This window comes from Lepidochelys kempii, chromosome 23, assembly GCF_965140265.1.
Source record: "Lepidochelys kempii isolate rLepKem1 chromosome 23, rLepKem1.hap2, whole genome shotgun sequence".
Classification (NCBI taxonomy): Eukaryota; Metazoa; Chordata; order Testudines; family Cheloniidae; genus Lepidochelys; species Lepidochelys kempii.
In genome coordinates, this window is record NC_133278.1 from 6,637,215 (window position 1) to 6,664,572 (window position 27,358).

Sequence of the window (27,358 nt, forward strand, 5' to 3'; positions counted from 1 at the left end):
AGGAACTGCAGGAGCCTGTCCAGCCCTAGGAGAGCGAACACCTAGGAATGGCTGTCTGTTGGCCGGGGGGGGCGGGACAGGGGAAGGGAGACATAAGTAGAGAGAGACTGAAAGAGGCAGTGGGAGAAATAATTGTGGGGAGAGATTCCCAGATCTCTAACCTGCCCACACATACTTATTGTGCATTTTTATTTTTTGTGTCACAAAGGGCTAGTTCCACCTGCTTTCCATCTACTTCGATATCAGCAGTGTAGTTCTCAGACTGTTGGCATGTAGACCTCAGGGAACTGGTCCTTGCTGAACATGATCAGCAGGCAGGTCTTGCCACAGGCACCATCTCCCACAATCACCAGCTTCTTTCTGATGGCTGCCATTGCTCGGCCACGGGACTCGCTGGCTCTGGCTGCTCAGGCTCCGCGGCACTCCTGGGCAGATTCACTTTCCTGTGAACGAGATGAGGTACAGGGAGAGGAAAAGCCAGTTTCTGACTCTCCCTGTACCCCCTGCTGTGGGAGTGTTCTGCCCTGGGGACAATGTCAGGGGGAATCCCCCAAAGTCACTTCTTTTGTTCTACTCTTATCTCAATTTGCAAAAAGAAAAGGAGGACTTGTGGCACCTTAGAGACAAACCAATTTATTTGAGCATAAGCTTTCATGAGCAAATAAATTGGTTAGTCTCTAAGGTGCCACAAGTCCTCCTTTTCTTTTTGCGAATACAGACTAACACGGCTGTTACTCTGAAACCTATCTCAATTTGGTTTCTTTGTTACTGGGAGGGTTTTAAAATATCTCTCTGGTTTAGTGCTAGTGGGAGGGGCTGGGTCAATGCTGTAATAAAGTGGCCAAACATTTCCTCAGAACAGAGTCATAGAACTGTAGGGCTGGAATGAACCTTGAGAGATGATCTAATCCAGCCCCCACCACTGCGGTGTCTGTCCATCCCGCCCTTAAAACCTCCAGTGATGGCCATTCCACAACCTCCCTTAGTAACCTATTCCTGTACCAAACTAGCCTTTTTCACAACCAAGTCACATGACTGACTCAGATTCAATTTGTGACTCACTATAACCCCCCAGATCATTTTGAGTAGGGCTGCCCCCTAGCCAGTTAGTCCCCATTTTGTAGTTGTGCATTTGATTTTCCTTCCCGAACTGTAGTACTTTGCACTTGTCTCTATTGAATTTCATCTTGTTCTTTCAGATCAATTCTCTAATTTATAAAGGACAATCTGAATTCTAATTCTGTTATCCTATGTGCTTGCAACTCCTCCCAGCTTGGTGTCATCTTCTAATTTAATAAGCTTACTCTCCACTCCATTATCTAAGTCATGAATGAAAATATTGGCTAGTACCAGATGCAGGACTGGCTCCTTTGGAACCCCGCTAGATACATCCTCTCTTTGAATACAGTCTTTCAAGAAATTGTACATCCCTTGTAGTCCTTACATATGTAGTGCTCCCTCTCCACCCGGTTACCTTCTTTAATGCCAATATGCTTACCGGTTTTGATGGACAGGTCTGGGTTCTTCTGGATCCCGCCACCCACTCAGTATCTTCTTTATTTTTCCCTATGAATTTATTTGGCAGTGCCTCCACTCTCCTCACTCCTTCCTGGCAGGGTCACCAGGGCAGCTTGGGAGGAAAATTCTAACCACAGGGTAACCCCCACTTACTTGCCAGATAGTTGGAGACTCCCAAGAAACATAAAACACTATTCTTAGGGTCACCAGTGCCCATGCTGATAATACCTGTGACTTTCCCCAGTCACGTGACCTGATGTAACAAATGTAAGATCAGTGTTCCGTTGGTACGCGTACTTTGTTAGGGCCCTTGATGACCTATGACCACGATATCTTCTCTGCAGTGGTTTAGCAGTGTGGCTGACTGGGATCAGTACAGCCCAAAGGACTCACAAGTGGGAGGAGGTGATAAGTCCCTCCCAGGTTTAATATGCAGCAGGTTATAAAATCCCCAAACCCTTACTCCCTGGCTTAAGGACACAGTTCAGGGAGTAGGGGGTCCCCAAAACAATTTCCCTGACTAACTAAAAGATGGTGCACTCACAAACTCCATGAACGATCCTCAGGTTCAGACTCTTGACTCCTCGGTCACTGCAGAGGGGCTGATCTCTGTTGGCAGGGATCCTCTTCAGTCAGGAGTCAGGCTGCTTTTGGTCTCAGGATTTCCCCTCACCACACAGGGGTGCAGGGCTCAAAGTGCAGATTACACAACTGTACTAAAATCCAAACTAGTCTCCTAGCCCAGCGTCCAGACACACTCGCAGCAGGCAGCAACCCTGGACTAGCAGCCAGAGCAGAGCTGACCATGTGGTGGCTGGTCTCACCTAGGGAGCTGGAGGGCGAACTCAGCCTGGCTGGGGAACTTTCCCAGCAAAACTCTACAAACTGGGAGTCATCAGTGCAGAAGGAAAAGCCCAGCTGAGGGATCTTGCTGTCAGGTCCCTAGAGGCCAGTTCTCAAGGGGAACCCTCCATGCAGACCTGGGATTCGCCAGCTCCCCACACACCCAGTCCCGCCTTTGTCCTGGCTGGCTCCAGACCAGACTCAAAAATGGCTTCTCCCCTTTTCTGAGCCCCCTGGGAGGGCCTCTCACTCCCTCTTGGTTGCCGGGCGGACTCTGAGTCTGCCTTGGCTCCCCCTCCCTACCAGGGACAGCATGCCTCTCCTTGAGCTGCCGGCAGACAGAGCCCCAGGAATCGAAGTAATCTCCTTGGGGGTTACACATATACACACATTTCCCTAGTTTGCTTATGAGGGACTTGTCGAAAGCCTTACTAAAATCAAGATATGCTCAAATAAATTTGTTAGTCTCTAAGGTGCCACAAGTACTCCTTTTCTTTTTGCAAGATATGTCATGTGTACAATGTCCTCCAGATCCATAAATCCAGATGCCTGTGAAAGCGGGAAATTAGATTGGTTTGGCAGGATTTTTAGTTAATAATCCATGCTGGCTATAACTTTACTATCCTAGGTGCTTATAAATTGATTATTTAATATTTTTTTCTCTCCAGCTTATGATGCTGCACTCTATATGATTTTATGAAAGTATGCTAATGAGTGTGAATATAATGTAACTGGAATATGCTTCCTACAAAAGGTCTCTTGTAAGTTTATAATCTACTGAGTGTGGTCATCCTATTTGTATACATGTATCATTCTTGAATCTGAAACTAGAAATATGAAATATAACTCTGAGGGCCTATTGTAATTATGCAAAGTGTGGATCATTAATGGTGGTTTGGAATCTTGATGGCTCTCATCAACTAGGACAATTGACTGTAGATGGCTCTGTTTACTTGTAAGTCTTCCTGTATACCTGTGTGCTGGCAAGTGGGTAATGAAGTCTTACAGTAACATGTGCTCATGTCACCTGAACCCTAATCCATCTTTAACCTGGTGCTTTTCCATTTAGAAGGAGGGGTGGGAACCCAGAGAGGGACAAAGGATTCCCACCTTGTGCAAAAGCTATATAAGGGGGTGGAACAGAACAAAGGGGGCTGCAGTCATGAGAAATCCCCTAACTAACAACTGAGCTGTAACAAAGACTGTACCAGGGGAAAGGATAGTGCCCAGACTAGGAAGGTGTCCAGTCTGTGATGGAAGCTTATTGAAACATCTCTGAGGGTGAGATTTTATCTGTATTTAGTTTTCTTACTGTACTAGGCTTAGACTTGCGTGTTTTGTTTTATTTTGCTTGGTAATTCACTTTGTTCTGTCTGTTATTACTTGGAACCATGTAAATCCTACTTTTTATATTTAATAAAATCACTTTTTACTTATTAATTAACCTAGAGTATGTATTAATACTTGGGGGGCCAAACAGCTGTGCATATCTCTCTATCAGTGTTATAGAGGACGAAGAATTTATGAGTTTACCCCGTATAAGCTTTATGCAGGGTAAAGCTGATTTATTTAGGGTTTGGACCCCATTGGGAGTTGGGCATCTGAGTGTTAAAGACAGGAACACTTCTTAAACTGTTTTCAGTTAAGCCTGCAGCTTTTGCGGGACGTAGTTCAGACCTGGGTCTGTGTTTGTAGCACGCTAGCATGTCTGGCTCAAACCAGGCAGGGCACTGAAGTCCCAAACTGACAGGGAAAACAGGCTCAGAGGTAGTCTGAGCACATCAGGTGGAAGTCCCAAAACGGGTTTCTGTGAACCAACCCGTCACACAGGTATCTAAGTAAGTCATGACTGGTCTTTATTCTCCAGGTCCTTGTTGTTCCCCTTTTATAGATAGGTATTATGTTTGCCAGTCTTTTGGGACCTCAGCATTCTCCAGGAGTTGTCAAAGATAATTGTTAACTGTTCCAAGATTGCTTCAGCTAATTCCTCACGTACTCCATTAGGCCCTGCTGACTTTAATACATCTAACTTATCTAAATATTTTTAACCTGTTATTTCCCCGTTATGGTTTCTGTTCCTTCCCCCTCTTGGTTAAGAATCATTGTTTTAAGTATCTGCTCAGAATTAAACTTTTTTGCTGAATGTAAAAAAGGCATTAAACACCTTAGTCTTCTTGATGTCCTCTGTTATTATCTTGCCTTCCCTGGTAAGTAGAAGACCTACACTTTCCTTCACCTGTTTGTAATATATTTATAGAATCCTTATCTTATTGCTTTTATGTCACTTGCTTGGCGTAACTCATTTTGTGACTTAATCTTTCTGATTTTGTCCCCACATGCTTGTGCTACTCTTTTGTTCTCATCCGTAGCAATTTGTCCATGATTCCACTTCTTTAGGATTCCTTTTTAGTTTCTGGTCATTAAAGAGCTCCCGGTAGAGCTGTATTGCCCGTTTACTATTCTTTCTAGCTTTCCTTCACATTGTGATAGTTTGGTGTAGCTCCTTTAATATTGTCTCAAAGAAACTGCCAGCTCTCCTGGACTCTAATTTTCACTTTAGATTTTATTCCCGTGGGACCTCACCTACCAGTTTTTCGAGTTTGTTGAAGTCTGCCTTTTTGAAGTCCATTATCCTAATCTCCTTGTGCTTCTCTCATTCATCCTTCTCATGGAATAATGAAATCATCACTTCAAGATCACTTTTGCTCACATTGCTCTCTGCCTTCAGTTTCCTAACTAATTCATAGAATCATAGAATATCAGGGTTGGAAGGGACCTCAGAAGGTCATCTGGTCCAACCCCCTGCTCAAAGCAGGACCAATCCCCAATTAAATCATCCCAGCCAGGGCTTTGTCAAGCCTGACCTTAAAAACATCTAAGGAAGGAGATTCTACCACCTCCCTAGGTAACGCATTCCAGTGTTTCACCACCCTCCTAGTGAAAAAGTTTTTCCTAATATCCAACCTAAACCTCCCCCACTGCAACTTGAGACCATTACTCCTTGTCCTCTCCTCTTCTACCACTGAGAATAGTCTAGAACCATCCTCTTTGGAACCCCCTTTCAGGTAGTTGAAAGCAGCTATCAAATCCCCCCTCATTCTTCTCTTCTGCAGACTAAACAATCCCAGTTCCCTCAGCCTCTCGTCATAAGTCATGTGTTCCAGACCCCTAATCATTTTTGTTGCCCTTTGCTGGACTCTCTCCAATTTATCCACATCCTTCTTGTAGTGTGGGGCCCAAAACTGGACACAGTACTCCAGATGAGGCCTCACCAATGTCGAATAGAGGGGAACGATCACGTCCCTCGATCTGCTCGCTATGCCCCTACTTATACATCCCAAAATGCCATTGGCCTTCTTGGCAACAAGGGCACACTGCTGACTCATATCCAGCTTCTCGTCCACTGTCACCCCTAGGTCCTTTTCCGCAGAACTGCTGCCGAGCCATTCGGTCCCTAGTCTGTAGCTGTGCATTGGGTTCTTCCGTCCTAAGTGCAGGACCCTGCACTTATCCTTATTGAACCTCATCAGATTTCTTTTGGCCCAATCCTCCAATTTGTCTAGGTCCCTCTGTATCCTATCCCTCCCCTCCAGCGTATCTACCACTCCTCCCAGTTTAGTATCATCCGCAAATTTGCTGAGAGTGCAATCCACACCATCCTCCAGATCATTTATGAAGATATTGAACAAAACCGGCCCCAGGACCGACCCCTGGGGCACTCCACTTGACACCGGCTGCCAACTAGACATGGAGCCATTGATCACTACCCGTTAAGCCCGACAATCTAGCCAACTTTCTACCCACCTTATAGTGCATTCATCCAGCCCATACTTCTTTAACTTGCTGACAAGAATACTGTGGGAGACCGTGTCAAAAGCTTTGCTAAAGTCAAGAAACAATACATCCACTGCTTTCCCTTCATCCACAGAACCAGTAATCTCATCATAGAAGGCGATTAGATTAGTCAGGCATGACCCTCCCTTGGTGAATCCATGCTGACTGTTCCTGATCACTTTCTTCTCATGTAAGTGCTTCAGGATTGATTCTTTGAGGACCTGCTCCATGATTTTTCCAGGGACTGAGGTGAGGCTGACTGGCCTGTAGTTCCCAGGATCCTTCTTCTTCCCTTTTTTAAAGATTGGCACTACATTAGCCTTTTTCCAGTCATCTGGGACTTCCCCCGTTCGCCACGAGTTTGCAAAGATAATAGCCAATGGCTCTGCAATCACAGCCGCCAATTCCTTTAGCACTCTCGCATACAACTCATCCGGCCCCATGAACTTGTGCACGTCCAGCTTTTCTAAATAGTCCCTAACCACCTCTTTCTCCACAGAGGGCTGGCCATCTACTCCCCATGTTGTGATGCCCATCGCAGCAGTCTGGGAGCTGTCCTTTTTAGTGAAGACAGAGGCAAAAAAAGCATTGAGTACATTAGCTTTTTCCATATCCTGTCACTAGGTTGCCTCCCTCATTCAGTAAGGGGCCCACACTTTCCTTGGCTTTCTTCTTGTTGCCAACATACCTGAAGAAACCCTTCTTGTTACTCTTGACATCTCTTGCTAGCTGCAGCTCCAGGTGCGATTTGGCCCTCCTGATTTCATTCCTACATGCCCAAGCAATATTTTTATACTCTTCCTTGGTCATATGTCCAACCTTCCACTTTTTGTAAGCTTCTTTTTTATGTTTAAGGTCTGCTAGGATTTCACCGTTAAGCCAAGGTGGTCGCCTGCTATATTTACTATTCTTTCGACTCATTGGGATGGTTTGTCCCTGTAACCTCAACAGGGATTCCTTGAAATACAGCCAGCTCTCCTGGACTCCTTTCCCCTTCATGTTAGTCCCCCAGGGGATCCTACCTATCCATTCCCTGAGGGAGTCGAAGTCTGCTTTCCTGAAGTCCAGGGTCCATATCCTGCTGCTTACCTTTCTTCCCTGTGTCAGGATCCTGAACTCAACCAACTCATGGTCACTGCCTCCCAGATTCCCATCCACTTTTGCTTCCTCCACTAATTCTTCCCTGTTTGTGAGCAGCAGGTCAAGAAAAGCTCCCCCCCTAGTTGGCTCGTCTAGCACTTGCACTAGGAAATTGTCCCCTACGCTTTCCAAAAACTTCCTGGATTGTCTATGCACCGCTGTACTGCTCTCCCAGCAGATATCAGGAAAATTAAAGTCACCCATGAGAACCAGGGTGTGCGATCTAGTAGCTTCTGCGAGTTGCTGGAAGAAAGCCTCATCCACCTCATCCCCCTGGTCCGGTGGTCTATAGCAGACTCCCACCACGACATCACTCTTGTTGCTCACACTTCTAAACTTAATCCAGAGACACTCAGGTTTTTCTGCAGTATCGTACCGGAGCTCTGAGCAGTCATACTGCTCCTTTACATACAGTGCTACTCCCCCACCTTTTCTGCCCTGCCTGCCCTTCCTGAACAGTTTATAACCATCCATGACAGTACTCCAGTCATGTGAGTTATCCCACCAAGTCTCTGTTATTCCAATTACATCATAATTCCTTGCCTTCACCAGGACCTCCAGTTCTCCCTGCTTGTTTCCAAGGCTTTGTGCATTCGTATATAAGCACTTGAGATAACCTGCTGATCGCCCCTCATTCTCAGTATGAGTCAGGAGCCCTCCCCTCACAGATGTTCCTGCCTGTGCTTCCTCCCGGTATCCCGCTTTCCCACTTACCTCAAGGCTTTGGTCTCCTTCCCCCGGTGAACCTAGTTCAAAGCCCTCCTCGCTAGATTAGCCAGCCTGCTCGCAAAGATTCTCTTCCCTCTCTTCGTTAGGTGGAGCTCGTCTCTGCCTAGCACTCCTCCTTCTTGGAACACCATCCCATGGTCAAAGAATGCAAAGCCTTCTCTCCGACACCACCTGCGTAGCCATTCATTGACTTCCACGATTCGACAGTCCCTGCCCCGGCCTTTTCCTTCCACGGGGAGGATGGACGAGAACACCACTTGTGCCTCAAACTCCTTTATCCTTCTTCCCAGAGCCACGTAGTCTGCAGTGATCCGCTCAAGGTCATTCTTGGCAGTAGCATTGGTGCCCACGTGGAGAAGCAGGAAGGGGTAGCGATCCGAGGGCTTGATGAGTCTCGGCAGTCTCTCCGTCACATCGCGAATCTTAGCTCCTGGCAAGCAGCAGACTTCTCGGTTTTCCCGGTCAGGGCGGCAGATAGATAACTCAGTCCCCTGGAGGAGAGAGTCCCCGACCACCACCACCCGCCTCCTTCTCTTGGGAGTGGTAGTCATGGAACCCCTCATCTCAGGACAGTGCATCTCATGCCTTCCAACCAGCGGAGTCTCCTTCTGCTTTCTCCCCCCAGACATATCATCTGTTCCACTCTCCGCAATGGTACCTGTGGAGAGAACATGAAAGCGGTTAGTTACCTGTGTCTGCGTTTCTTCTTCTTACTCAGAATCAGGTGTAAAATGGCCATCCTCCAGTTACTTCTTCCATCTTCTGAAAGAAACAAGTGTCCCCAGTACATTCCGAGAGCTTATTGGACACTTTGTGTTTGGTTGAATTCCTTTTCTAACAGATATTGTCGTCCCTCCCACCCCCATTACTAACTGTCTTTTGAATTTTTCTGTTATTTGCCTGACAGTCTAGAACACCAGTGTGCAGGGAAAGAGCCTGGGGGGAATTGTGATGTGAAATTATTTCCTGTTCTGACATGTCCCCAGTTGCCCTTTTTACCCTAAAAGGCTGCGGCATAACATCCATGTTCGCTCCAGATCATTCCATCCTTCCAGAGACCGGGGAAGTTAAATGGCTGCTGTGAAGCCAGTGGAAGTAGGGATTATCAGGGTGTTGCTGGTGGGTTCCTGTTGGAGGGAGAAGGGCAGTAAGTACACAGGGTGTGGGCACTTCTTGGATGGGGGAGGGGTTGGTCTAGAGGTGGGAGGAGGCAGGTAATACACCGGGTGCAGAAAGGGAGGGGGACAAGGTGTGACAAACTTGCTGCGATTTGTTTACTTAGAGGCCTAGATCCAGGCAACAGACCCCTGGGGTTTGTTGGTTAGAATTCCCTAATTTGTTGAACAGGAAACAACACCCTCCAATCTGGGAAAAAACATACCAGACTCCAGTACAGGAGCTTGAGGCTGCTGTAGGATATGAAGGGGCATCCACCAGTGAGGCCCAGGGAAGACACCCCATCCTATCCCAGCCAGCGGCTGTCAATGAGGAGGGTTTTGGGATTCCGACCAGAAAGTTGTCCCTGGGCTCCATCTCCATCTCCATCTCAGCTTCTGGCTAGTTAGGTAATAGAGGGGACAGCCTCTCCTCATAAGTCATGTGTCCCAGCCCCCTAATCATTTTTGTTGCTCTCCGCTGGACTCTCTCCAATTTGTCCACATCCCTTCTGTAGTGGTGGGACCAAAACTGGACGCAATACTCTAGCTGTGGCCTCACCAGTGCTGAATAGAGGGGAATAATCACTTCCCTTGATCTGCTGGCAATGTTCCTACTAGTACAGCCCCATATGCTGTTGGCCTTCTTGGCAACGAGGGCACACTGATGACTTATATCCAGCTTCTTGTCCACTGTAATCCCCACACCACAACGCAAATAAATTTGTTAGTCTCTAAGGTGCCACAAGTCCTCCTGTTCTTGTTGTGGATACAGACTAACACGGCTGCTACTCTGGAACACACCACAACTGTTACCGTCTAACACTTCCACAACTCCCAGCTATTTGCTTCCCTCCAAACGCTGTAGTTTTAATTTCTGCCAAAGCTACATTTAACCCTTCACTCTCTTTAAATCACTTACTTATGCATTCAGTTCTTTAAGGTGGTGCATTTTGTCTGTAACAACTTCGCTGCCAAGTACAATCCCCACAACACAGCTGCCTTCCCCTGTGCTGTCTTTACCGTGGGATTGTTCACAAAGGCAGGAAAACATTTGTCTCCATGGTCACCTATGGATCTTTTACTCTTAAAATTTCAGTGGACTATGTCAGAGCTCTGTCATGCTCTATCCAGAAAAACATTTCCTATAAGTATCCAAAGTACCCTCCATTAAAACTTCAGAAAAACAAAAGTGCGAAGGGGGGTGGGGGTGGGTAGGGTGGAAAGCAACCAATTAGCCCTGTGAAGCTATTTGAAAGTACAGGCTAAAAGCAGCAAATTTAGCAAACTGAGGAGGAGAAGAAAAGGTTATGGTTAGCTTGGAGCGAAGGATAGGGCTCCCTAGGGTAAAACAGTTGGGAACCCTTTCCCCTAGGTTTTTATCCTGGCTCTGGGAGGAAAGTGGGGGTTGTTATCGGCTCCTGCAAACCCTGAATTTGCCCCCCCCCGTGTCTGCTGCTTTTGTCTGCATGTCAAGTGAATTGCAAAAGTGCCATTACCTGGTGTCGTTAACCATTTGGAGCAACTCCACGTATTAACCTGCTCACTCTCCCATTTTCACTTTGAAACTTTTTTTCCTGTACTCCCCTGCAACCAAGCCGCAGCTCCTGTCTTTTAAGGTGGTCTGTTACCTCTGCTTCTGACTCCAAACCCTGTTGTGCCAAATTACCTTTAACCACCCCTAACTCTAAGCCCTGGTCTACACTAGGACTTTAGGTCGAATTTAGCAGCGTTAAATCGATTTAAACCTGCACCCGTCCACACAATGAAGCCCTTTATTTCGACTTAAAGGGCTCTTAAAATCGATTTCCTTACTCCACCCCTGACAAGTGGATTAGCGCTTAAATCGACGTTGCCGGCTCGAATTTGGGGTACTGTGGACACAATTCGATGGTATTGGCCTCCGGGAGCTATCCCAGAGTGCTCCATTCTGACCGCTCTGGACAGCACTCTCAACTCAGATGCACTGGCCAGGTAGACAGGAAAAGAACCGCGAACTTTTGAATCTCATTTCCTGTTTGGCCAGCGTGGCAAGCTGCAGGTGACCATGCAGAGCTCATCAGCACAGGTGACCATGATGGAGTCCCAGAATCGCAAAAGAGCTCCAGCATGGACCGAACGGGAGGTACGGGATCTGATCGCTGTTTGGGGAGAGGAATCCGTGCTATCAGAACTCCGTTCCAGTTTTCGAAATGCCAAAACCTTTGTGAAAATCTCCCAGGGCATGAAGGACAGAGGCCATAACAGGGACCTGAAGCAGTGCCGCGTGAAACTGAAGGAGCTGAGGCAAGCCTACCAGAAAACCAGAGAGGCGAACAGCCGCTCTGGGTCAGAGCCCCAAACATGCCGCTTCTATGATGAGCTGCATGCCATTTTAGGGGGTTCAGCCACCACTACCCCAGCCGTGTTGTTTGACTCCTTCAATGGAGATGGAGGCAATACGGAAGTAGGTTTTGGGGACAAAGAAGATGATGATGAGGAGGAGGTTGTAGATAGCTCACAGCAAGCAAGCGGAGAAACCAGTTATCCCGACAGCCAGGAACTGTTTCTCACCCTAGACCTGGAGCCAGTACCCCCCGAACCCACCCAAGGCTGCCTCCTGGACCCAGCAGGCAGAGAAGGGACCTCTGGTGAGTGTACCTTTTAAAATGCTATACATGGTTTAAAAGCAAGCATGTGAAAGAATTACTTTGCCCTGGCATTTGCGGTTCTCCTAGATGTAGTCCTAAAGCCTTTGCAAAAGGTTTCTGGGGAGGGCAGTCTTATTTCGTCCTTCATGATAGGACACTTTACCACTCCAGGCCAGTAACACATACTCGGGAATCACTGTAGAACAAAGCATTGCAGTGTATGTTTGCTGGCATTCAACCAAAATCCGTTCTTTATCTCTCTGTGTTATCCTCAGGAGAGTGAGATATAATTCATGGTCACCTGGTTGAAATAGAGTGCTTTTCTTCAGGGGACACTCAGAGGAGCCCATTCCTGCTGGGCTGTTTGCCTGTGGCTAAACAGAAATGTTCCCCGCTGTTAGCCACAGGGAGGGGGGAAGGTTGAGGGGGTAGTCACACGGTGGGAGGAGGCAAAATGCGACCTTGTAACGAAAGCACATGTGCTATGTATGTAATGTGAACAGCAAGGTTTACCCTGAAAGAGTGTAGCCACTGTTTTATAAAATGTGTCTTTTTAAATACCGCTGTCCCTTTTTTTTTCTCCACCAGCTGCATGTGTTTCAATGATCACAGGATCTTCTCCTTCCCAGAGGCTAGTGAAGCTTAGAAAGAAAAAAAAACGCACTCGCGATGAAATGTTCTCCGAGCTCATGCTGTCCTCCCACACTGACAGAGCACAGACGAATGCGTGGAGGCAAATAATGTCAGAGTGCAGGAAAGCACAAAATGACCGGGAGGAGAGGTGGAGGGCTGAAGAGAGTAAGTGGTGGGCTGAAGACAGGGCTGAAGCTCAAATGTGGCGGCAGCGTGATGAGAGGAGGCAGGATTCAATGCTGAGGCTGCTGCAGGACCAAACCAGTATGCTCCAGTGTATGGTTGAGCTGCAGCAAAGGCAGCTGGAGCACAGACTGCCACTGCTGCCCCTCTGTAACCAACCGCCCTCCTCCCCAAGTTCCATAGCCTCCACACCCAGACGCCCAAGAATGCGGTGCGGGGGCCTCCGGCCAACCAGCCACTCCACCACAGAGGATTGCCCAAAAAAAAGAAGGCTGTCATTCAATAAATTTTAAAGTTGTAAACTTTTAAAGTGCTGTGCTTAAAGTGCTGTGTGGCATTTTCCTTCCCTCCTCCACCACCCCTCCTGGGCTACCTTGGTAGTCATCCCCCTATTTGTGTGATGAATGAATAAAGAATGCATGAATGTGAAGCAACAATGACTTTATTGCCTCTGCAAGCGGTGATTGAAGGGAGGAGGGGCGGGTGGTTAGCTTACAGGGAAGTAGAGTGAACCAAGGGGCGGGGGGTTTCATCAAGGAGAAACAAACAGAACTTTCACACCGTAGCCTGGCCAGTCATGAAACTGGTTTTCAAAGCTTCTCTGATGCGTACCGCACCCTCCTGTGCTCTTCTAACCGCCCTGGTGTCTGGCTGCGCGTAACCAGCAGCTAGGCGATTTGCCTCAACCTCCCACCCCGCCATAAACGTCTCCCCCTTACTCTCACAGATATTGTGGAGCACACAGCAAGCAGTAATAACAGTGGGAATATTGGTTTCGCTGAGGTCTAAGCGAGTCAGTAAACTGCGCCAGCGCGCCTTTAAACATCCAAATGCACATTCTACCACCATTCTGCACTTGCTCAGCCTGTAGTTGAACAGCTCCTGACTACTGTCCAGGCTGCCTGTCTACGGCTTCATGAGCCATGGCATTAAGGGGTAGGCTGGGTCCCCAAGGATAATTATAGGCATTTCAACATCCCCAACAGTTATTTTCTGGTCTGGGAATAAAGTCCCTTCCTGCAGCTTTTGAAACAGACCAGAGTTCCTGAAGATGCGAGCGTCATGTACCTTTCCCGGCCATCCCACATTGATGTTGGTGAAACGTCCCTTGTGATCCACCAGAGCTTGCAGCACTATCGAAAAGTACCCCTTGCGGTTTATGTACTCGGCGGCTTGGTGCTCCGGTGCCAAGATAGGGATATGGGTTCCGTCTATAGCCCCACCACAGTTAGGGAATCCCATTGCAGCAAAGCCATCCACTATGACCTGCACATTTCCCAGGGTCACTACCCTTGATATCAGCAGATCTTTGATTGCGTGGGCTACTTGCATCACAGCAGCCCCCACAGTAGATTTGCCCACTCCAAATTGATTCCCAACTGACCGGTAGCTGTCTGGCGTTGCTTCCACAGGGCTATCGCCACTCGCTTCTCAACTGTGAGGGCTGCTCTCATCTTGGTATTCATGCGCTTCAGGGCAGGGGAAAGCAAGTCACAAAGTTCCATGAAAGTGCCCCTACGCATGCAAAAGTTTCGCAGCCACTGTGAATCGTCCCAGACCTGCAACACTATGCGGTCCCACCAGTCTGTGCTTGTTTCCCGAGCCCAGAACCGGCATTCCACAGCATGAACCTGCCCCATTAGCACCATGATGCATGCATTGTCAGGGCCCATGCTTTCAGAGAAATCTGTGTCCATGTCCTGATCACTCACGGGACCGCGCTGACATCGCCTCCTCGCCCGGTATCGCGTTGCCATGTTCTGGTGCTGCATATACTGCTGGATAATGCGTGTGGTGGTTAATGTGCTCCTAATTGCCAAAATGAGCTCAGCGGCCTCCATGCTTGCCTTGGTATGGCGTCCGCACAGAAAAAAGGCGCGGAACGATTGTCTGCCGTTGCTCTGACGGAGGGAGGGGCGACTGACGACACGGCTTACAGGGTTGGCTTCAGGGAGCTAAAATCAACAAAGGGGGTGGCTTTACATCAAGGAGTATTTCAGGCAGGACTTCACGGAGGGTTCCAATAAGAAATGGTGCACCTAAGTTATTGTCCTTATTGGAACAAGAAGGTTAGCCTGGCCTCTGATTGATACATGGCTAGATTTACCTCGGTGGTCTATTTCTTGTTTTGATCCACTCCATCTATCTTTTACATCTTTGGCTGGCAGCAGATGGTGCAGAAGGACTGCATGCCATCCACATCTCATGGCTGCTCGGCAGAAGATGGTACAGTACGACTGCTAGCAGTCCGTATCGCCTGCCCGCTCACCATAAGATGGTTCAATAGGACTGACTGCAGGACTAAAGAGAATGACCTGCTCAAGTCACTCCAAATTTAGTCCCTGCGCCCATGTCTGCCCAGGCGCTCCTGATCGACCTCACAGAGGCGACCAGGAGCACCTCGGACATGACGATGACGGCTACCAGTCGTACTGTACCGTCTGCTGCCACAAGGCAAGGGGTTGCTGCTACTGTGTAGCAATGCCGTACCGCGTCTGCCAGCACCCAGGAGACATAGGGTGACGGTTACCTGAGCGGGCTCCATGCTTGCCGTGGTATGGCGTCTGCACAGGTAACTCAGGAAAAAAGGTGCGAAATGATTGTCTGCCCTTGCTTTCACGGGGGGAGGGAGGGAACGGGGGCCTGACGATATGTACCCAGAACCACCCGCGACAATGTTTTAGCCCCATCAGGCATTGGGATCTCAACCCAGAATTCCAATGGGCAGCGGAGACTGCGGGAACTGTGGGATAGCTACCCACAGTGCAACGCTCCGGAAGTCGACGCTTGCCTCGGTACTGTGGAAGCGCTCCACCGAGTTAATGCACTTAGAGCATTTTCTGTGGGGACACACACACTCGAATATATAAAACCGATTTCTAAAAAACCGACTTCTATAAATTCGACCTAATTTCGTAGTGTAGACATACCCTAATTGACAATCCTCCAGTTCCCTTTGCCGGAGTAGCACCAAGCTTGAAAGATGACTAGCAGCCTTCCATAATGCTGCCTTTACTTCAAACCTCTCACAAGGGGACGGAAGTGCCTCCTTTCCCCGGAAGGCATCCTGTCCCCATGGGCAGAGACCTCATTCTGCTACCTGTTTACCAAGGAGGAGGAGGAGGGACTGGTGGGGGCAGCCTGGCAGGGGGAGCGGGGCACAGGCACTGAGTGAGTGTGGGCAGAGTGCAGCAGCCACTGAGACTGGTCCAGTAGCAGGGGGAGCTGTGCCGGAGGAGCCCTCTCTGTCCAGTTCCTCACTGCGACCTTCCCAGGGCTACCTGCCACCTCCCAGGCCAGGGCAGGGTCTCCTCTCCCCACGTGTGTGGCTGTAGGACCCAGGGCAGGAGGCAGGACTGGAGCCCCCATCCCTGTGTCCCACCAGCAGTGGCATGCCCCAGGGGGTGGAGACACGGCCTGGGGGGCTGCTCTTGGGCACCACACGCTGCCCAGGGCAGATGAAGGGTCCAGATCTCCCTACAGTGGCCCAGGGTCCCTGGGCAGCTCTTATCTCTGCCTGGCTCCAGCTTCTGGCCTGGCTGCAGGGCAGTGGGGGAAGGTTGTCTCAGGGGGAAAAGGAAAAGCCAGTGACAAGGCCACTGTTCCAGCATTGATGTCCCCTCCCAACTTCTATGCAGGTTCCGACACTCCTGCGGGGGCCCCCATATTAGCCAGGGCCTCTGTGCATTGGCCCTGTGCATTAATCTGCCACTGCTTCTGGACTTGGAACCTAAGAATCTATGTCGGAAAAATACCCAGACATCTTTGTTCCTGAGTTCGTTACAGACAACCCCCCATCCCCCATGATTCCCTCTAGAGAGTGCGGAGAGGGTCAGGTCTACAAAGTTCATGGCCACGTTGTAGCGGATGAGACCCTGACCTCAGACGTCAAGAACAGGCCTCACTAGAGAAGGCTGTGATAAGCATGTTCACACAGAAAATCCCACCACTCAAGAAAAGACGCCATGTCTGTAGGAAGTCTGGCAAATCTATGGCAATTGTTGAGAGTGAAAGAACCCTTTCCTCTCAGGGAACGTGGAAATGCTTTTCTTTGAAGAAGAAAGCAGGTGACAATAGATGGGGAAACAGACACAAAGGAACTAGATCTTATAGATGAGGACATAAACCCCATAGCTAGGGAGGAACAGGGAGGCTGTGAAGATAACATGCACAAGTCACTCTACAAGCCTTAGAAATCAGGGCATCTTGTAATTAATTGAGTCTCTGACACTATGGGAAAGGGTGGAAGAGATCCATCACTGGAGTGAGAGGAGCTGACCAGATTATCCCATTGGATAGCCGGCACTGTTGGACAGAAGAAAGGAGTAGTGTGACCTACATACAATATGCCCCCTTCCATCAGCTGCAGCAGGAATTTCTTTTTCTTTTTTTATTAGAGTCAAAAATCTGTTACTGGTATCTTAGGTGTCTCAGGAACAATAACATCTCCTCTTGGACACAAGACGCTGCCAACAGTTTATCTCTCAGAGCACAGACTGAGCAGAGAGGTGTGCTGATGACTGTGTCTATCTCAATGCAATGACTAGGGAGAAACCTTTGCAAACTGGTGGTCCTTTTTCTAGCCTTTCTTTTGGATGCAGGAGAAGGCTGAGGCCAGTACAGGTAGCTGCCTAGGGCAGACTAATATGTCCCACCCTGTTGACACAGGTCTCTGAGGGTATGTCTACACTGCAACTGGGAATAAGCCTCCCAGCCTAGGTAGACAGACTCATGCCAGCAGGGCTTGCATGCGGATGCTGCAGCTCAGACTAGCCAGCTGAGCTCGAGCCCAGTGGAAGGGTGGGCTCCGCCAGAACCACAATGTCCACACACTGCTATTTTGAGCTTGCTAGCTTGAGTCTTGGTAGGGTGAGTCTGTCTATTTGAATTGGGAGGCATGGTCCCAGCTGCAGTGTAGACCCACTCAGATGAGGTCATTGCTCCATCCCCTGCCTGGCCAATAATAGTAACCCAAGAATGTTGAAAACCCTTCCCAGATACACAAGCCTTTAGTCAGCACTGCAGCAGAGTCTCCATGTCATACAAGGGAGTGCAGTCCTGCTCCACAGTCATGTCTCAGGTGAGAAGTGAAGCAGAAATCATGAGCTCACCTGGTCACCAGTGATCCCATCTGTTTTCCTGAGAGTAGCATTGCTTTCATTCCAGGCTGAGGAACCGATTCTGCCCAATAAGTTACCCCTCACAGTCTTTCTAAGGAGCTGGTGTGGTAGATGGAGCGAGTCCCATGTACTCACTTTAAAGCACTTTGGGTGGTTCTTGATAGAGGAACAACAGGGATTTCTTATTTATGTCTCCTCTAGCTCCTATCTCAGAGAGCTGCAGTTCTCTGCCTGTCTGGCAGGGACGGTTGGCAGGCACGCAGGCGATGGGGGCGGGGATGGTACAAACTGGACATGACAGCAGGAAAAGGCATTTGTCTATTTCATGCAACATGATATATAACAAGACTCAGGGCCAAATCCTGCAGAGCTTAATAGGACAAAATTTCCCACTGAAGCCAGTTGGTTCTGGGCCAGAATAAGGTCTGTAGAATCTGGTTCTCAGGCTGACATTTTAGGCCTGTTCTGAACACCCTACATCCTCTTGGCTTCCTGCTCCCCCTTCAAGTTGTTGCCGGCACCCAGTGCCGAGAGGCAAAACAACAACAGGGGTTCGTTACCCGGTGTGCGTCACCCAAGAATCACAACGGCGTGGAGAAGCAGAAAAGTTTATTTGCAGCTGCAAACAAGGTACAGGGAGAATAGACTCTCAAATCCTGCACACCGAGCAGGAAGTTACACAGGCTTTTATACATCCTTTCTTCAGCACACTTATCCAATAGCAAGCTGCCCTAAGTATCCATATAGCCAGCCGATCCCGTTACCAGCTAGTTCCCTTGTTTTTTGTATCATTTGTTAAACTCTACATAAAGCTGCTTTATTCAGCATTGTTTTTCCATATCTGCCCTGTTTGGCCTTGTTTAGTTTCAGGCAGTCTGACTCTGCAACATATTGTTGCAGATCCTCAGCATAACTGCTGGGAGTGCCTCCAGGCTGGGGGGCCAAGGACACTTGGGCCTAGTACGCAGAGCTGCTGCGAGTGCCTCCAGGCGGGGGGGGGGGCAAGGACACTTGGGCCTAGTGAGAGGGGGCTTCATCGACACTCGTGGTCTTCCATCCCCTCGAGTTACCTAGTGGCCATGCCCCAGTGTTCCCAACAAAGTCATGCTTTAGAATGATAGATTCACAGATTTTAAGGCCAGGAGGGAACATTAGATCATGTAGCCTGACTCTGCCATATCACAGGCCATAGAATTTCACTCTTTTACCCCTGTATTGAGCCTAAAACATCTCCCAGAAAAACATCCAGAGTAGACTCAAAGACTTCAAGAGATGGAGACTCCACCACTTCCCTTGGTAATTTCTTCCAGTGGTTAGTGCTGCATCATTTGGGCCTGTGAGTTCTTGCCTACTCTTGTTTCAGTGAGGGCATCCGGATCTTCAACTTCCTCCACAGGGCCAGAGTGCATTGAAGCCCAAGGGGGGAGAGACGAAACCACTCAGGACACAGCAGCTCATGAATGAAGCTCTGAAATGAGCAAAGAAGGGACAAGCCATTTAAATTGCTACCACCTGTAAAGAGACATATGATTAATCAGCAAAAGGTGAATCTAGAGTCTAAACCCCAAGCATGGTCTTGGTCAAACGGGGCATGGACAGAGTTACCCCTCTTGCACTGAAGTGTCTCGTCAAGCGCTGTTGTGGACAACTGGAGGGGAGAAACGGAAAGGCTGAAGAGGAGATGTAAGCTGCTGGTGACGCTCGTCACAGTTGCTGGTGTGCTGTCTAGCGGGCTGTGTATTGTCACTCAGTATCCTGCAAGGAGCCTTGGACAAATGAGCTGTGTGAGAATCAGAACACAGCCCAACTCCCTAGGGTGCTCAGGCAGCGGTACTGATCACAGCAAAAACCATGTGTCTCTAACTGGGGCCCGGACATTTTCTTCCTGTTCCCCAAACGTGACATCAGAGAGACTCAGGTTTCCCAGCAGCTGTGCTGAAAACAACAGGGACGGTAACATGACTGCAGCAAATGATCCTCACAAGCAGCAAGGGGCCTAGCTCTTCAGCTCAGAGACATGAACCCCAGAGGGTGGGGGACGGGGTCCTCACCACAGGGCCCCCTCATCTTCCACAGGGGTGCAGGGCCCAGCTCCTCAGTGCAGGCCCAGGCCAGCATTGACAACTCTTGTGATTTATCATTAATCTTGCAATATTTCATCTCAAACAAAACAAAACAAACGAGTTTCAGGCTGTGGATAGAAGCCAGAAAACATGGTTCAAAGTGTGACCTAAAGGCTCAGAAACTAGAAGTCAGAAATAAACAAAAGTTTTTTTTTCTAAGTATCAGAATTTTAAGTTGGTGTTGTGGATTTTTCGGTCCTGACTCATGATTTCTGAACTCCTGGGATTGGCAACATTACAGGGTTCAAAGTAGCAGCCGTGTTAGTCTGTATCCACAAAAAAAAACCAGGAGTACCTGTGGCACCTTAGAGATTAACACATTTATTAGAGCATAAGCTTTCGTGGGCTACAGCCCACTTCATTGGATGCATTGAATGGAACATATAATAAGAAGATATATATATACACACATACAGGGAAGGTGGAATTTGCCATACAAACTGTTTGTATGGCAAATTCCACCTTCTCTGTATGTATGTGTGTGTATATATATATATATATATATTCTTACTATATGTTCCATTCAATGCATTCGATGAAGTGGGCTGTAGCCCACGAAAGCTTATGCTCTAATAAATGTGTTAGTCTCTAAGGTGCCACAAGTACTCCTGGTTTTTTTACAAGGTTCAGGGAGCTGGGCCCCGGACCAGTTCTAGGGGTGGACAAGCAGGACGGTTACCCTGGGCACCAGCTTCCAGCGGCGCCAGACCGCTGTGTCACTCTACATTTTCTTTTCCTCCTCAGGAGTGTATGGACCAACGTTTTCTGCCCTGGGTGGCAAAACGGTTAAGGCTGCATCTCTCTGGGACTTATCCACATGGCTTCACTAATTAGGTGGACCTGGACCCTGGAGAGGACATGGAAGGTGATGTGATGGGGGGAAATACGGGGTACGTGGGGGGAAATAGGGGGTGGGTGGGGTCAGGACTAAATTTAGGGCATCCCAGCTCCAGCTGGGCTGCGTGTGACAGCCAGGGAGAGACGCAATGTATTATTTATGCCTAGCTTTTGGTTTGGATGGCTTTTCAGAATTGCTTAACTGGTATGGAGGTTAATTAATGTAGTTCCTAAAATGAATGCTACCTCCACCAGCTGCTTAAAATGTTTGGATTTAGCTTTGTCTGGGAAGATGTATTATAGCTTTAAAGTTTGATTTGCAGTATCACTCTTGTATTTTCTAACCTGTCATGTCCCAGCTCCAGCTCTGGGGCTGCAGTGGCCCGGAGAGATGCCTCTCCCCAAACAAATTCTAAAACAATGGAAATCATTTGGATTCCAGAGAACTGATTTCCATTAAGTTTTAAAATTTATTTGGGGAAAGGTACTGGAAACCATTAAGGCCAGATCTCTGCTATCCGATATAGTTCTGGCTCTTCAGAGTACTCCCATTGACTCATAAGTAGCAAGCACTAGGGGTTTGATGTTAGGTGCTTTGTAGGATGAAGATCTTACTTGCTGGCTCTGAAGCAGGGATCTATCTGCAACCTCCGAAGCCCTGTGTTAATGTGCTTTGTTTACTTAAGGAGCTTGTAAAAATGTAATGAGTTTACTCTAAGGTTTTGAGTCGATGACACACACAGCGTGAAACCAGGAGAACTTTGCCTGTTTCTACAGGGCTCTGTTGCATTTGCACAGTGTGGCTCCTCCTAAACACTGTGAAAGTAGAATGAATTATATTGAAATTATAATTCATTAAAGAAATGCTACTTGAAGGGTTGGTTGAAATATAGTTGTCAGGAAGAGAAACATTAAGGAGTGTGAGACAAGGGGTCCTCAAACTAATTAACTTAGAGCTCCTACTGAGCTAGGAGATTGGTAAACGTTAGTATGCAAATAAGATATGTATGTATATTTGTCAGTTTCTCTTTCTTTTGTCTCTTATGTTAAATTGGCTTTGGCTTAGCTGTATAAATAAGTTACCTTGAACCTCAGAGAGGGGCTCACATCTGGGTGCATTAGCAAAGCGCTTTGCTAATAAACATAGTGGTCTGACAAACTATGTGAGTTCTGAATCTGACTTTGACAATTTGGAGGTTCCACCGAGATGGCAACCATCTTCACTGGGGCCGTGTGACTCCTGACTGTTCTTAGGACGGCCGTGGCAAGCCGGCACCTGGGCATTTGGCCCAAGCGGTCCTCCGCCAGAACGGAAGGGTGCATGACCACAGTGAAGTCTACGCCATCGAATCTGTTGGTTCCCACTCTGTTCTGGTAGGGATCCCGGAATCTGACATCAGGAATCTGGTCAGGTAATTATTTCTGTGTTTTGTCCGGACTGAGGACTGTCTTGTCTCTGTGTCTATCCGTCCTCCCTGTGGTGTGTTTGAGTCTGGGTGCCGTCTCCGTCTGGGGATCGGCTGACCAAAGGGTTCCTGTCCCCACGGTCTGAATGAGTGAAATCTGCACAATCGCAGCTGCACCGCGCCTTGGGTAAAACCCTTGGTGTGAAAGCAAGGGCGATTGAGGCAGTAGCCTGTGGGGTCCTTTTGTGTGTTGCACCGGGCATCGCTCTGACGAACCCGACTTTCCTTCTTGCGTGACTGGTGTGTAAAATCCTCCTGTATGGGTAACCAGACGTCTAAGTTGGGACAGTTCCCTAAAGGAACGCCGGCTCAGTTTATGTATTTTAGGAAGAGTCCGGACTCCTGTAAATTTCTGAAAAAATGGTCTAGGCTAAGGGGGTCAGGTAGAGTGACTACTACCAGCACTACGCTTCTGTCCCCAGAAGCCTTTACAGCTATTCTGAGGGAAAATGGGCCCTTTTCCCACAGAAATGATCTATAAGGGACTGCTGCAGGCAGCAGGCAGCGAGAGAATCTGATCAAAATTGTTTGACTATTGGGTAATGTAATCAAAATCACTAAAGGATGTAAGGGTGTTCTATTGGAACTTAACTGCCTCAAATGTATAAAGGGAATGTAAGATGTAAAAAAAAAAACAGAGCAGTGTGGAAGGGATGTTAAGGGAAAGAAAATGTGTATGTATCTGTCTCTGTGTGTGTAAATATGTGAAGTTCTAAGGACCAGTTGGTTTTGTTTTTGTTTTAAATAATGCCACTAAAAATCCATTTGACTCTTTAATTCAAAGTTGCAAAACTGACAGACCTTTTTGCTAGACACAGGTAATTAGTGTTGTTTGGCTTTGGGATTTGGCATTTAACCCTTAAAAGGTAACTCAATGCTTTACAAAATTTAAAATGTTTTTAAGTTGTGGCTGCAGCAGGGCAGTCAAAATCAGGAGAATAGAAAAAAAAATTCTGGATTCTTTTTGTTTGTTTGTTTTTGTAGCAAAATAGCAGATGAGAGTTGTAGAAAAAAAATAAAAAAAGACAGTGCCCTTCTGAAGCAACAGCAGGGGTGAAGCCATTTACAACGCACACTTTGCTTCTCTACAAAAGAAAAAAGACACTAAACTTTCTAAACTACTACATGCTACAAGGGGCCACAGCAATGGTTCCCTCAACCCACCTAGCAATATTGTTAACCTATCCAACTATACTCTCAGCCCAACAGAAGCAGCTGTTCTATCTCGGGGCCTCTCTTTCTGCCCCTCCACCCCCACGAACATGATACAGTTCTGTGGTGACCTAGAATCCTATTTTCGACGACTCCGACTCAAGGAATATTTCCAAAATACCTCTGAACAGCATACTAATCCACAGAGGTCTCCCTACCAACATTACAGAAAGAGGGATTCTAGGTGGACTCCTCCTGAAGGTCGAAACAGCAAACTGGACTTCTACATAGAGTGCTTCCGCCGACGTGCACGGGCTGAAATTGTGGAAAAGCAGCATCACTTGCCCCATAACCTCAGCCATGTGGAACGCAATGCCATCCACAGCCTCAGAAACAACTCTGACATCATAATCAAAAAGGCTGACAAAGGAGGTGCTGTTGTCATCATGAATAGGTCGGAATATGAACAAGAGGCTGCTCGGCAGCTCTCCAACACGAGTTTCTACAAGCCATTACCCTCTGATCCCACTGAGAGTTACCAAAAGCAACTACAGCATTTGCTCAAGAAACTTCCTGAAAAAGCACAAGATCAAATCCGCACAGACACACCCCTGGAACCCCGACCTGGGATATTCTATCTACTACCCAAGATCCATAAACCTGGAAATCCTGGGCGCCCCATCATCTCAGGCCTTGGCACCCTGACAGCAGGATTGTCTGGCTATGTAGACTCCCTCCTCAGGCCCTACGCTACCAGCACTCCCAGCTACCTTTGAGACACCACTGACTTCCTGAGGAAACTTCAATCCATCGGTGATCTTCCTGATAACACCATCCTGGCCACTATGGATGTAGAAGCCCTCTACACCAACATTCCACACAAAGATGGACTACAAGCCGTCAAGAACACTATCCCCGATAATGTCACGGCTAACCTGGTGGCTGAACTTTGTGACTTTGTCCTTACCCATAACTACTTCACATTTGGGGACAATGTATACCTTCAGATCAGCGGCACTGCTATGGGTACCCGCATGGCCCCACAGTATGCCAACATTTTTATGGCTGATTTAGAACAACGCTTCCTCAGCTCTCGTCCCCTAAAGCCCCTACTCTACTTGCGCTATATTGATGACATCTTCATCATCTGGACCCATGGAAAAGAAGCCCTTGAGGAATTCCACCATGATTTCAACAATTTCCATCCCACCACCAACCTCAGCCTGGTCCAGTCCACACAAGAGATCCACTTCCTGGACACTACAGTGCTAATAAACAATGGTCACATAAACACCACCCTATACCGGAAACCTACTGACCGCTATTCCTACCTGCATGCCTCCAGCTTTCACCCTGACCACACCACACGATCCATCGTCTACAGCCAAGCTCTGCGATACAACCGCATTTGCTCCAACCCCTCAGACAGAGACAAACACCTACAAGATCTCTGTCAAGCTTTCTTACAACTACAATACCCACCTGCAGAAGTAAAGAAACAGATTGATAGAGCCAGAAGAGTTCCCAGAAGTTACCTACTACAGGACAGGCCTAACAAAGAAAATAACAGAACGCCACTAGCCGTCACCTTCAGCCCCCAACTAAAACCCCTCCAACGCATTATTAAGGATCTACAACCTATCCTAAAGGATGACCCAACACTCTCACAAATCTTGGGAGACAGGCCAGTCCTTGCCTACAGACAGCCCCGCAACCTGAAGCAAATACTCACCAACAACCACATACCACACAACAGAACCACTAACCCAGGAACCTATCCTTGCAACAAAGCCCGTTGCCAATTGTGCCCACATATCTATTCAGGGGACACCATCACAGGGCCTAATAACATCAGCCACACTATCAGAGGCTCGTTCACCTGCACATCCACCAATGTGATATATGCCATCATGTGCCAGCAATGCCCCTCTGCCATGTACATTGGTCAAACTGGACAGTCTCTACGTAAAAGAATAAATGGACACAAATCAGATGTCAAGAATTATAACATTCATAAACCAGTCGGAGAACATTTCAATCTCTCTGGTCACGCAATCACAGACATGAAGGTCGCTATCTTAAAACAAAAAAACTTCAAATCCAGACTCCAGCGAGAAACTGCTGAATTGGAATTCATTTGCAAATTGGATACTATTAATTTAGGCTTAAATAGAGACTGGGAGTGGCTAAGTCATTATGCAAGGTAGCCTGTTTGCTCTTGTTTTTTCCTACCCCCCCCCCAGATGTTCTGGTTTAACTTGGATTTAAACTTGAAGAGTGGTCAGTTTGGATGAGCTATTACCAGCAGGAGAGTGAGTTTGTGTGTGTATGGGGGTGGGGGGGATGTGAGAAAACCTGCATTTGTGCAGGAAATAGCCCAACTTGATTGTCATGCACATTGTGTAAAGAGTTGTCACTTTGGATGGGCTATCACCAGCAGGAGAGTGAATTTGTGTGGGGGGGTGGAGGGTGAGAAAACCTGGATTTGTGCTGGAAATGGCCCACCTGATGATCACTTTAGATAAGCTATTACCAGCAGGACAGTGGGGTGGGAGGAGGTATTGTTTCATATTCTCTGTGTATATATAAAGTCTGCTGCAGTTTCCACGATATGCATCTGATGAAGTGAGCTGTAGCTCACGAAAGCTTATGCTCTAATAAATTGGTTAGTCTCTAAGGTGCCACAAGTACTCCTTTTCTTTTTGTGAATACAGACTAACACGGCTGTTACTCTGAAACCTTACTCTAAAACAAAAAGAAGCAATGTTAGAAACACTGAGTCTTAAAATGGCTCTGAGTAATCAGACTGTCACTTTGATAAAGGTACATGAAAACTCTGTAAGCAAAAAAAAGAAATAGTGACACCTTATGTAAAAAATGGATCTGGATAATGTTATAGAAGTTAAACTATGGAAGGAATGTGATTTGCCCCAGAACATGTGCAGGGTATATTGTAGAAGGGGCAAAAGAAATGCAAACATACCATGCTACTTAATTAAAATGCTGTTAGGGCTCCAAAGGGAGCCACAATAGGTTGGGTTTTCTTTTTCAGATTGTTGTGTGTTTTGGAAGCAGAAGTTAAAAGTAATCAAAACTCTGGTGAAAGTTGATTGTGTCCCTTTTAAGACAGAGTCTCTGAGCTGCTGATGGCTTTAAATCCAAAAGCAGGAAGCGTCTGTGAAAATGCAAATGACCTAAATGATAAAGGAAGGAAAGAACTAGCAGCACAAAGGAGCTGCAGATAAAGGACACACCTGGTCAGCAAACAAATTGTCTAAATAAAAGGCATGGGATAAAAAGATAATTTTAATAAATTTAATGATAATACGTATCCCTGTAACAACGTATAGTGTGTATGATTTTTGGAAAAACCCTTTAAGGTCGTATGGTAATGATGCTTCTCAGTTATTACCTGTAAATAAAACTTAAAGCTTAACACAGCAGGAAAAACATTATAAACTTGGTCTGCTGTATAAGAAGGAAAACTCAGGGATTTAATAACTAAACAGTGGGATAATTTCCCCATAACCCTTAAAAGATAAAAGCCATTGAAACCCGGCCCGCAGGAAAATGTGGGGGCAATTCCTCTGTTTTGCCTGCAATTAGCAAGGAAATTTGTAAAAGAAAGTGGTATTATTATTAAGCAATAATCTGTCCCCACCAGGGGGGTGGAAATTTTTTCTTTTGTTTTTAGACTCTACAAGCAAGCTGGCACCAGTGGAAGAATAACTCAGAATACCATGTTTCAGAGTAACAGCCGCATTAGTCTGTATTTGCAAAAAGAAAAGGAGTACTTGTGGCACCTTAGAGACTAACCAATTTATTTGAGTATAAGCTTTCATGAGCTACAGCTCACTTCATCTGTAGCTCACGAAAGCTCATGCTCAAATAAATTGGTTAGTCTCCAAGGTGCCACAAGTACTCCTTTTCTTTTTTCAGAATACCATGGATCTATGTTTTGTGTTGTTTGTCTGTGGTGTTTGTCTTGTTGCTAGC

At 47.3% G+C, this 27,358-nt stretch overlaps 1 protein-coding gene and 3 long non-coding RNA genes across 5 annotated transcripts in view; 1 reads left to right on the top strand and 3 right to left on the bottom strand.

Moving 5' to 3' along the window:
- LOC140902316 (uncharacterized) overlaps positions 1-27,358 on the top strand; it is a 64,203-nt gene that overhangs the window by 30,247 nt on the left and 6,598 nt on the right. Inside the window, exon 2 of the long non-coding RNA XR_012156052.1 lies at positions 20,652-20,772. This is a non-coding gene — a long non-coding RNA (uncharacterized lncRNA). The remainder of the gene's footprint in view (positions 1-20,651; positions 20,773-27,358) is intronic.
- LOC140902313 (uncharacterized) lies at positions 124-5,644 on the bottom strand. The gene is made up of 2 exons (XR_012156048.1): positions 2,063-5,644; positions 124-443 (listed from the first exon to the last, which is right to left on the bottom strand). It is a non-coding gene; the product is annotated as an uncharacterized lncRNA (long non-coding RNA).
- LOC140902315 (uncharacterized) lies at positions 6,494-10,806 on the bottom strand. Its single transcript, XR_012156051.1, has 4 exons — positions 10,718-10,806; positions 9,064-9,191; positions 8,050-8,722; positions 6,494-6,752 (listed from the first exon to the last, which is right to left on the bottom strand). It is a non-coding gene; the product is annotated as an uncharacterized lncRNA (long non-coding RNA).
- Positions 18,377-27,358, bottom strand: part of LOC140902307 (very-long-chain 3-oxoacyl-CoA reductase-like) — a 31,477-nt gene continuing 22,495 nt past the window's right edge. For both annotated transcript variants that reach the window (XM_073322260.1, XM_073322259.1), the window contains one exon: positions 18,377-19,252. In XM_073322260.1, the coding sequence (XP_073178361.1) occupies positions 19,133-19,252 (120 nt within the window). In that variant the 3' untranslated portion in view covers positions 18,377-19,132. The remainder of the gene's footprint in view (positions 19,253-27,358) is intronic.